The sequence below is a fragment of the Argentina anserina genome, chromosome 3, assembly GCF_933775445.1.
Source record: "Argentina anserina chromosome 3, drPotAnse1.1, whole genome shotgun sequence".
In the NCBI taxonomy this organism is placed as follows: domain Eukaryota; kingdom Viridiplantae; phylum Streptophyta; class Magnoliopsida; order Rosales; family Rosaceae; genus Argentina; species Argentina anserina.
The window spans coordinates 19171174-19183505 of NC_065874.1; the positions used below are offsets into that span (position 1 = coordinate 19171174).

The 12332-nt window shown below is 38.4% G+C and overlaps 1 protein-coding gene across 1 annotated transcript; it reads right to left on the reverse strand.

Annotated features, from left to right (window-relative positions):
- Positions 1-3138: 3138 nt before the first annotated feature.
- Positions 3139-11012, reverse strand: LOC126788784 (indole-3-acetaldehyde oxidase-like). The gene is made up of 10 exons (XM_050514793.1): positions 10817-11012; positions 9062-10708; positions 7721-7980; positions 7390-7599; positions 6950-7168; positions 5706-6671; positions 4842-4937; positions 4525-4623; positions 4041-4230; positions 3139-3560 (listed from the first exon to the last, which is right to left on the reverse strand). The coding sequence occupies exons 1-10, from the start codon at positions 10950-10952 to the stop codon at positions 3343-3345; spliced, it is 4041 nt and encodes a 1346-aa protein (XP_050370750.1). The 5' UTR covers positions 10953-11012; the 3' UTR covers positions 3139-3342.
- Between the last annotated feature and the right edge of the window lie 1320 nt (positions 11013-12332).

Consider the following 12332-nt stretch of genomic DNA (forward strand, 5'->3'; position numbering starts at 1 on the left):
ATGGTGGTGACATCACATGCGCCAGTTTTGGGCTCGGCGCGTGGGCCCCACGCGCGGCCTGCCGGAGGTAGCGCGTGTACCCCACGCGCCGCCACGTGCGGCGGTGTGACAGTGTTTTCCGATAGGGGTATTTTGGTAATTTACTTAAATGTAAATGTAAATTTTATTTACTACGGTAAATGTAATTAAATTTTACCTTCGGTAAATGTAAATATAAATTACTTTCAGTAAATGTAAAAAGTAATTTGTAAAAGGTAATTAGTAAATTTTATTTACTGAGATTGTATTTACATTTAAATAGTACGTATACGTACAAAAATATGTATTAATATTTATACGTACAGAAATACGTATATAATATTTATACGTACAGAAATACGTATATAATATTTATACGTACAGAAATACGTATATAATATTTTATACGTACGGAAATACGTATTAATTTTTATACGTACAGAAATACGTATATAATATTTATACGTACAGAAATACGTATTAATCGTATATTTGTACAGTAACCGTGAATAGTAACACTGAACAGTAATTTCGTAAAACCGAAAATTGCTGAACAGTAACCGATTATTACTGTTTCGGCATTTAAAGGTTTACGAAACGATTCTAAATTCTTTTCTGATCTTTTCAAGGTGATCATTAAATCGAGGAAATGAATTATCATCGGGAATTGTGGAATTACGCTCGAGTCGATAAGGTGAGTAAAATCTCACGTATTTACGAATCTACCCTCGCGGTGATTCAATATTTTGCAAGGGTATTTATTAATGAATTACGAACATGTATACAATATAGTGGACTACATATATACTGTATAAATGGTAATAAGTATATATATATATAGTTCATTATGTTATGTACTGTTATTAATTCATTAGAAACGGTCATTTCAATGACGAGAAATTGTGTATTGAGCATGTGTTTGTGAAATATGACATGTATTGGATATAATAAACTATATATATATATTGTATAAATGGTAAATAAGTACGAATATATATAGTTTTCTATATAATATACTGTTATGAGTTTTATTGCGATTATATCGAGCATAATTTTGAAACGTACAATATGATGTGTGATTATTGTACGTGAGTTTAACATTGAGTTTGTTAAAAAGTTAATTGTCTTTGGATGTGATTTAGTACAATATGATGTGAGATTATTGTTCATGTTTGGCAAGTCGGAACCTAGCCTGGGCCGGGCGAAAGTTACGATACAGTTAGAGCTCTAGTCTGTCAGCCATAGTACTTCATGTGAGGTAACGGGTGGTTATCTACTCATGAGTACTCAGATTGTTTTGGATGTTGGGTAGCGGGTGGTTACCCAATATCAGCGTAGTACTGCATGTGAGGTAACGGGTGGTTACCTGCTCATGGGTACTCAGATTGTTTTGGATGTTGGGTAGCGGGTGGCTATCCAATATCAGCGGTGTATTACGAGAGGGGTAACAGATGTGTACCAGCGTTCTTGGTACCCGTATTATAAATGCATTTAGGTAACCAGAAGGGTTACTTAATTTCTCATGAGCGTTTTATTTCATATTTCTTTGGGACAACCAGATGGGCCGTCCATTGACTCATGAGGGCATTTATATTGTTGATTTTGATTTTTCGTATATATTGATATGCGAACTGTATTGTCATTTTACTCATACGAGCTATAAGCTTACCGGGTTTGTGTTTACAATCCCGGTGCACCAATTCAATGGTGTAGGGGATAATTCCGCAGGTACTGATTAACGGAGATTGAGTGACGACTCCGGAGATTCGAAGTCGTTCGTATCCTGTTCGTGGTGAGATTTCTGGCGTGGATTTGTGTGAGAATTTGAGTGAATTTATTTGTGAGCTTTGTTAGAGTTGTGAGGATTATTACATTTTCCATCATATTGTAATGTCAAATTATAAATTTGGTTTGTAATAATCGGTTGACTGAGTTGTATTTGGAACTCAGAGATGATCTGCTGTGCACGTTAAATGATTTCAATTTCCTTGAGATTGTTTTTGGCGTTCTAACGACTTTGAAATTTTGAGTTTTTAGGCTCGAAATTTTTGGGTCGTTACAAGATTCCCCACCATAATGCTCAACCAAAGGTCCTACGTATTTGCAAATAGGTTTTCTAGCAATATGTATTTGTGCTAGGGTTGTATTATTCACACACCCTAATTGCTATTCACACATTCATTTCATTATTCTATCACTAGAATTTAATTGAATTTACAAAATTCACCACTCAAATTTGTTTTATGATTGGCTCTCATCATTGAGGGGGTGTGTGAATAGTAATTTGGGCAACTCTTGTGAGAAAAAAAAATTAACAGGCTCTTATCCTATTTTAAATGAATTGTACAAGTTGTTGAAAATAAAGGACCTTCACCGTATGAACGGTGGAAGTGTGTCTATTTTCATTTGGACTTTGAATCGTTGCATGAATACAAAGAGAATTGTTACAACAAAGAAAATCCAAAAACAGTGTGGCTCATATTTTGTATCGGTCATCCTCCATATTGATTTTGTTTTCTCTATAACAAACAATGATTTTTTAATTTTTTGGTCTGATATAACAAACAATGATGAAAGACAACCAAACCAATTAGGCTGGACACAATTGCAAGTTTTGCATATACAACTCTTTTTCATAGAGTAATGAATTCATAAACAAATGCTAAGGCAAATCAAAGAGGAAAAACAAACTCAAAATATTCATTTAGGAATTCATTGACCAAATAAATATATTATTGTGGGGCAATTGGTCCATGATAAAACGTGGGGAAGAAAACAGAAGATTAGATTGGCACGTATGACAATGCCATAAAGCCAAAGGTGGGGAACATCTTGATTCAGAAAATGCTAAGAATGAATTGTCGGTGTTCTAAAATTGTACCGTTGTAGACTTTCTTGGTCTTATTTAAATCCCACGCTTCTCAATTAGCTAAAATGTTATTAATATAATACCATTCATTTTTATGTAAGAGAGATGAATCATCTTTTCTCTATTAATTAAAGGAATTTGGCGTACAGAACCGCCAAGCACATGTTGCCTTTTTTTTACCCTTCCTAATAATAAGCATCTTAAAACATAATTAAATAACTAAAGGGCAAACAGTAAATATAAACAAAAATCAGTATTTAAGCCTTGCATTTCTGTGAATTTGACCACTGTACTGAAACTTTCCTATATCATGAGTCCACGGCACCCATATTTACAGTGAAAATTCAAATATGAAGTAACTAGTAACCTATGTACTACTGTAACCCACGTTTAGGGTCGTATTTAATATAAATATATCCAAATACCAAGATCCTTACTATCATCTCCTGTCACATTCAGTTTCTGCTCGCAATCCATTCCAAGTAGCTCTCCACATTTTCCAGCCCACATAACTCCTTTACAACAGGCATGGTGGCTGGAACAGCCAAATGGAACATTGAAGCAGACCCATCCAGGCCTCCCCATTGAAGAAGCTGTTTCCTGGCTTCTTGGATGGCAGCTCTTGTGGCGCAGTGAACTGAAACAGCTAGAAGTAACGGAGGCTCACCAGAAGCTGCAACAAACATTTCATTTGACTTTCCAGACATATGGATGTAATGGGGTGTTTGTTTCATATATATATTAAGTTCTTTGCACTTGAAAAGATAAATAAAAAGAAGAAAAGAAAAAAAGGGAAAGCTCCCTGAAGTTCTACAACACTACACAATCCCAAACATCTGATTATTTTGTTGTAACCAAACCCAATGTTCTGTGAACAGAACCCCTTTGCTCTCTTCCCGCTTTGTAGAACCTCATGCTTCTCATGAATCAACTAATAGCCTCTATAGATAACCTCCATCAAAGGTTTAATTTGGGGGACAATTTAAAGGTTTTTCACCAAGTACATGCATGTCAATTTCTTCACCGAAAAATGTACGGAAGTACTCAGTAAAATATTTCTAATTATTTCTGTTGTGTTCCAGATGCTTACGAGTAAGCTAGGTATGCTATATTATTAACACAAGAACTCTTGGAAAATTTTTGAGTGACGTACCTTTTGAAGAGAGAACACGTTTGCTGTGTTGTCCACTATTTAGTATTTCGACGTTGAACTGCTTGGGTATAGTGTCTATGGAAGGAATTTTATATGTCCATGTACCATCAGAAACCACCAATCCATCAGAATTTTCCAGGTATTCTTCAAGCATGAAAAACCCAATTCCTTGAACAAAAGCTCCTTCGATCTGCAAGAATTGACATTATGGACTGAAATTCTTTTGCATGAGACCCACTTCCAGATTGGCCCACATGTTTCCCCATCTAGTTATGTCTTATGCATTCAACATATAGCTTGTAGAGTAAAAAAGATCCGAGTCAAATGAAAACAGCTCCTTTCAACTGATAGGTAGATATTACTTTATTTTATATATATTCCAGCTTTTCTTCTTCCAGGGTTAAACAGAGAATTATAACTATGTAAACAAAAAATAAACATTAATACTTTGAAAATCAGAATGTGAGCTCAGTATTGTGCTAACCTGTCCTAAATCCACAGCAGGGTTGAGACTCTGACCACAATCGTAGATAATATCTGATTGCAATATTCTGGTTTCTCCAGTCAGAAGATTTACCTCAACCTGTGACCAGATTGTTTCATTCTTATTGCTGGAAAATTTAGGAGATACTATATCATATAAATACTAATCATATGATATTTCAATGTTCCTTGGATAGTTCACTGGAATACCGAAGCTGCCTATGCACTGAGGTTTGTTGGACATTCAAGCACATAGCTACAAATAGATACCGCACACAAGAATATGAAGAAGCAATGAAAAATTTACAGAAAACTTACCTCACTTACTGCAGCACCATAGTTAAGGTATTGCATGGAAGTAACATCCGGGGCATAGAGGGAACTTGCTGATAAGTTTAAGGCTTGTAAGTATGCCTGCAATTTGAGATAAGAATGAGAAAGACTGCACAAACAGCAATATCCTGTTTCCAAATATTCGAAACTATAAGGCTTTTATTCTGTGGCTATGAAAAATTACAAAGAGAAGCCAACATAGTAGTTATACAAAGCTAAGAGAAGTATGTACAAGGACAAGAGCAACTTAAAAAATTCAAAATATATTATCAGTGAGATGGGAATGAAATGTAGGAGTAGTGGTTACAGACAGTTTTGTGGCACATATAAAAGAGCTTGACTATTGGATTTAGATCTTAGCCTCTCAAGTTAATGCTACGGGGCTTCTACACAAATTTCTGAGAGGGTTAAAACACGACAATAATAATTTCATATGGAAATTCTTGAGCATTTGAACAATATAGAAATGATGTATAATCAACACTCAACAGAATAACTCAGGATTGGAGCGCTAGCAATACAGGCATACAGAAGTACATCAGACAGATGGATTTTTATAAATTATGTGGTTAAGGATGGAAAAAAGTAATGGTGATCCTTCAGAAGCAGTTTTGGTTGGCGAACAAATTCCATCAAAAGCAATTGCTTTTCTTGGTAGAAGAGCTCTTTCGATATGGGTTAATCTTCTACTATTTTGTCCAATGTTTAAAAGGGGGTTCTATTTTACATTTATTAGGAGTTCCTCAGCTTATGTGATCTGCTGTTGGAGGTCGCAATTTTTTTACATCTATACATTAAAATACATTACAAATAAAAATAAAAGAAACAATATAAATCAAATTGGAGTACCTGTTCAATAAGCATCTCCCATTTAATAGAACACATTTGCTCCTGTAATTTTTGCTTCAGGGGAGTTAGTCTTTCAACCAAAATATGACAAGATAACCTAACAGCCTGGCAACTTGACTCAGATGTAGTACTTCCAGCAGTAAATCCACCTTGAATTAAGCTCACTGTATCAGATTGTACGACCCGCACTTTATCCAAAAGGTCTTCGCTATCATCACATTGAACGGAACCAAGAGCAAAAGCAGCCATCTGTTTGACTTTTGTCCAGAGACCCTGACCCAGTTCAATCCCTCCCACTTCAACAACAACGGAACCGTCACTTAGAATGCTCACTTTCCCTGGAGTTGGTCTCACTGATACTTGATGTAGTATAGGTACTCGAGACATTCCTCGTTTCCGCCATCTATTGCATTTATTGAATTCTTCTACTAAGTCTGTCCTTCGGTTAAAGCTTGAAGACACAGCCAGCTTGTCCCATATAAATGGTAAAGTATACTCCACAGGTTCACCGACACTATCCGCATAAAATAAATCAAGGCTGGAATGTGTGTGAAGATTTATATTTCTCACATGATCCACTTGTATGGAAAGGGTAGATGCTACATGTTCAATCACAGCTTCAGCAATATATGACCCTTGAACCTCCCCAGGACCCCGCATAGCAGTCCTACTTGGATTGTTAGTTTTGCAAACCTTTACATCAAAAGCCAGAGCCCCCCAATCATACTTCTTCAGTGCGCCGAGGAGATTGTATGGCATAATTGGACTTACATCTGCAGACATCCCTGCATCGATCAATATATCAAGTTGCAAGGCCGTAATCTTCCCATCAGACTTGAATCCCACACTGTAAATTATCTTCATGGGATGCCTTCCTCCTGCCATTATCATATCCGTCTTGCGATTGACATATATCCTGACAGGGCGCTGTAATTTGTGTGCTGCAAGTGCACAAGCAGTTGCAACCTGATTGCACAAGAAAGAACATCAGTTTCCAACTTTCCATTAGTTAGAAAGAATCATACAATCAGACTATTAAAACACAGGGATGAATAGTTAATTTATATCCAAATTAGCCTCTCCTTAATTTTGAGCCTCTATACCGACTACAGTGCAGACACACAGGAAGCAGGACTAAATATTCCTGTGAAAAGCTACCAAAACACTTGCACTTCTAGAAGAACCTTAAACCAATCTTTAAAAAAAATTATTAGAAAGAACATATAAATGCAGCTAATACTCACAGGAATGGATTTTACGGCCTTTCCTCCGAAACCCCCACCAACCCTTCTTGTAATTACACGGACATTACTTTCAGGAATGCCAAGACACTTTGCGATGACTGTGTGTGAAAACTGAGGACACTGACTTGAAGTGTAAACCACTATGCAGTTGTCTTCATCTGGTACAGCAAGGGCAGTTTGGGTCTCCATGTAGAAATGATATTGTGATCCAAGTTTGATCTGAAAGCCAGGGAAGCATAGATTTGTAACTTGTGAATGATTGTACATGGTATTGAAGAGCAACTGAACTTCCCTTCCCCATATCATAAAATTTTATAAATAAATAAAGTAAAGGAGAAATCATATCCAGAACTCAGATTAGAAGAGCAGGGAAATATCCTACAGAAGAGTACAGGGTGGAACAGAGACAGGAACAAAAAATAGACACCGATGACAAGTACCTGAGCAGAAGTAATCTTGTGATCAGCTATAGCCATTCCTTTTGATATATCACCAACTTGCTTCGGGTACAAGAAAGGAGGGACCTCAAAAAAACTAGACCTCTTAATAGCCTCCTCTACGGATAGGATAGGTGGCTCCATATCTTCCCTTTCATAATCAACATCTGCAGAATTTGCAGCCAAATCTGCATATTTCTGTGTATCAGCTACCTACAAAGTTTGTTTGCCGAGTCAATTAGACAGGGTTGTTACAAATAAAATATAATATTATTTTGGAATTTAATTAGAAATCTATACTGCTGGATAGTAATTAATGAAACTTAAGACATACCACAAAGGCAAGACGCTGACCAGCACACTGAGTAATATCATCAGCAAAAAGCGGTTCAGTACCAAACAAAGTTTTTGCTCCAACATTCTCCCCACCTTTGGGGATATCTTTAAAAGATAAGACGACAGAAACTCCATCTGGCCGTGGTTTTGTTTTGAGATTTATTCCTGTAACCCGTACGAGAGGCTTTGTACTATAAATGAACGCCCCATGCAAGCAATTTGTCGGCGACGGAATGTCGTCTACATACACAGCCTCACCTATATAACGTATATACTTGTCAACAATGTGAATCCTAACCCCTTAAGTAAAGATATAACTCAAATTGCAAAAAAATTTGACTCAATTCAATCAGTACAATACTTGTCAACAATGTGCATCAAAACCCCCAAGTAAAGATATAAATAAAATTGCAAAAAAGTTGACTCAATCTATCAGTACTAACTACAGATCTGTAACCACTTTTTCCTTGGACAATCATCTGTATCAATTAGAAAGAGGGGATAAGTGTCAAATTAGTTTGGTGAAAAAGCCAGGACAAGGTCACTGATTTTGATCGGATTCATGGCCTTAAGTTGCGAGAAGATATTGTGAAGATCTTTCCATATCATCAGAGTTCATAGACAGAGAAGCTCACCTTACGTCTCCTCATCGTTGAATTTTCGGCTTTCGATTCTCTGTTCTTCAATTCTTCCATTTGGAATGTTTAATCTTGGTTGGGTCTAATGATTCTTATTGCTATGGGGAGAATTATAATTGGATACGTATTCATAAAGGTTTTGGAATTGGGTGGGGGGACGAACCGACGAAGGTTCTGGTGTTGAAGAATGAAGACACCATGGTGGCGGTGAGGGATTAAGAGGAAAGAGGTTAAGTTGTTTGAGTAAAGAGAGAGAACCGTCAATTTCAAGATTTTCAACTACTCCATTCTTTGACTTTTCAACTAAGTTGCAACTAATTTGTTTTTAGATAAATGGATTTCAACCCATTTGAATACATGTTTTATGATTTCGAATAAAGGGAAAAACCTACTGCCTGTTAGATAAGTACCCCAACATTATTATCTTTATATGAGATAAACACCCCAATTATTTTTAAATATATATGATAAAAATTATATTTAATTAACGTGTCAATCACGTGTCCGTGTCCAAAATAATTTTCATTTTACGTGTCCGCGTATCGTATTGTGTCCAATACAGATACTATACAGACACTCGTGTCCGTGTCCGTGCTACTTAGCTCATAAGTGAGGAATCACATATCACCTTAGCAATGATGATACCAACATTAGGATGCTAGTAAGTAGTATCTCCTTCTCAGCATGTGAAGAATACTAACCTGAAGCTTGGAGTGCAGCCCCTGATTTCATGATTGGCTTGCCGACTGGATCATAGTCTGTACTTAGATTAAGCATTTGTTTAGCTGATGATAGAACAGGTGGCATCTCATAATTGCAATGATGGTTCCCCATGAAACCATCAGAAATTTCAGTGTCACTGACGATAAAGGAGCTAAAAAAATCAAAAACAAAACCACTAGCCAAGCTTGACCTGTAAGCAGAAGTGGTGATGTCTTCTTCAGGAACCACAGTGGCTCGAACTAACTTAATAGCTTCACGCAAAACATCAGCACTCAAGGTTTTCCCAGTTAAAAATTCCTCAACATTTCTTGCTCTAATTGCATGTTTAGTCCCATAAGCACCAAAAGACAAACAGCAGTGATGTACCGTAAATCCACTAGTAGTTTTACTTGACGAAACTTCAGCCAAGAAAGCAGCATTTAAATGAGGCAACGCATTTCCTAGCGGTCTGGGTGCAGCTCTATAGGTTTCAAAAACCAACACAGTATCAGATCCTGCAGAAACTTTTGTAACTGCTTCCCAATTTGGGATTTTAATACTTAAAAACACACTTGTAGGATCCAATGGGGCTCTTTTCAAAAAATCCTCCAACGTAATGATTTCAGTTCTAGAACCACTCATGATATTCACTGTTGAATCCACAGCAAGAAGTATGGTAGCAATATCTGAAGGGAAGTACTTTCTTTGTGCCATCACCAAATTCCCTCCTATACTAGCTGTGTTTCTGATAAAACCTGAAGCAATTTTATCCATATGCTTGGCAATTCGTTCAAACACTACCTCACCTCTTGACATGTGTTCCCCTCTGGCTTTCTCCTTTAAAGCTTCAATAACTCTAGCAATGGTTACCACTGCACCTACATTAAGCCCTGTCACATCCATCCTAACTACATTAAGCTCTGGAACAAAATTGAGATCAATGTATCTGTCATAACATTCTAACTCCTTGTAATACCCCGCCCCGGTGTTACCAACAACCAATTTCATACTCTGACCAGAATCATTTGCTTCGACTAACCTCCTAAGTTCCTCAATAGTAGCCGGGCTGTACCAACCATATCTCTCGGAATCCAAACCTGACGAGGACCTGATTTCATCTTTCAAAAACTCAGGAAATGTACAGACCTCATTGTCACGATCATAACGAGGCAAACTATCTACCATTGCTTCCTTACTCTCCCCCTTGATCCAAAACGAGTTAAAGCCCAAATCCTCAATGTCAACCTCACCCGAGAAGCTCTTGCAGGCGTCGGCAATGGGCCGGTACCCAGTGCAGCGGCAGAGATTGCCAGCAATACTATTCTCAGCTTCTGCAACAGTCAATTTGGAGAATCCGGCAGGCGGCTCGACCCGATCAGTGGTCTTCTCGGCATTGAGGAGTGCCGAAAAGAGCGAAACGCACATTCCAGGAGTGCAGAAGCCGCACTGGGAAGCGTGGAAGCCGCTGAAGCGCTGGTGAATGGAGTGGAAGCCATCTATGGTATTGCCGAGGCCTTCGGAGGTTGTGATGGAGCAACGGTTGACGGTGCAGAGTAATGTGAGGCATGAATTCACACTGAAATCCTCTACTTTGTTAAGAACAGGGTCGTACTTGGAAAGCAGCACAACACACGCACCACAACCACCTAAAAGCAATTCATCTCATAACTAATTACATAGATATTCAATTTCATGTATGAAAACCTAATTAGATGGAGAGATAGAGAGGGGGAGAGAGGAGGAGGAGGAGGGACCTTCGCCGCAGCCGAGCTTGGGGCTCTTGAAGGGAGTGTGGGAGCGGAGAAACTCGAGGAGAGTGGTGGAGGGCGATACGGTGGGGAGCTCAAACCTGCGGCGATTAACGGCGACGACGAAGGTTGCGGCGACCATTTCGATGAACCGAGTGTGAAATGCAGAAAATGATGATGATGAAGAAGACGAAAACTACACATGGCTTCTTCTAGTCTTCTTCTTCTTCCTCCACTTATTTTATTAAGAAAAAATGTTCGCATCATGTCCCTGGCAAAGTCAATGCGGTACCAAATCTCAAAGTTATACTACTGTGGTAGACCAATTTCTATCACGGCAACGTGAACACATGACCACAAAAATAAAATTAGTACCCAAACTCTTGTAGTAATGTCAATATGATACACATACTCTCAGTACTAATGTAGTACCCAAACTGGCAATTCACTATCAACATGATACCCATTTGCCCCCAAGTCGCTCTAGTCCAACCTGAATGTGAATCGGGAATGTGGGATGAGTAGAGTAGTGGGGCTAAAGGTGGAGGAAAGGGAGGTTCGAGGGTGAGGAGGTCGTAAGTGGAGGAGGTGAGGGAGACGATGTTATGGCTCAAGGTGGAGTTGCCAGAGCTGGGAGAAGTCGTCATCGTGGTTGAAGAGATTGGATGAAAACACAACCACATCGTCAACCATGATGACGACTTCTCCCAGCTCCAGCAATCCCAGCTCCGCCTTGAGCCATCACATCGTATCCCTCACCTCCTCCACCTACGGACTCCTCACCCTCGACCCTCCCCCTTCCTCCACCTCTACCCCCACCACTCCCCTCACCCCACCTTCACGGTTCACATTCAGGCCGAACCAAAGCGACCTAGGGTCGGATGTGTATTACGTTGATAGCGAATTACGAGTTTAGGTACTACATTGGTACAACTCAGAGTATAGGTACCACATTAACCTTACCACAAGAGTTTAGGTACTAAATACCTTTTTTGTGGTCACGTGTGGGGTACGTGACCTAGAAGATGAAGCTGTAACGAAAATTGGCCTCAAACCCGTCGTTGATAGTGAATTGTGAGTTTAGGTACTATAGTGGTACAACTTTGAGATTTGATACTACATTGACATTTTCACAATAGTTTACGACCTGATATGAATTTTTTTTTCTTTTGTTAATCACAAAGTGTTGCTTTGCTTGGGGGTCTTATCTGACGATTCGTCTGGATATCATTAATATATGGAAATAGCACATATTGAATATGTATGATCATCAGGTCAAAAGTAATCGATTATCCAACGACTCTGGGCCACTTTCATTTCGAATTTAAAAGGAATAATAAAAGGTATGCGGTGTGCGTTTTGTTATTGCAAGCTTTTGATGATTTGCTCGATTACTCGGTATCAATATTTAACGCTATAAGCATCATTAGTAGTATAAAGCAAGAGGGCATCGTTCACAAACCAGGGATCCAACCAAGGCTTAGGATCACAACACTTAACACGAATTCATAAAGATATAAAA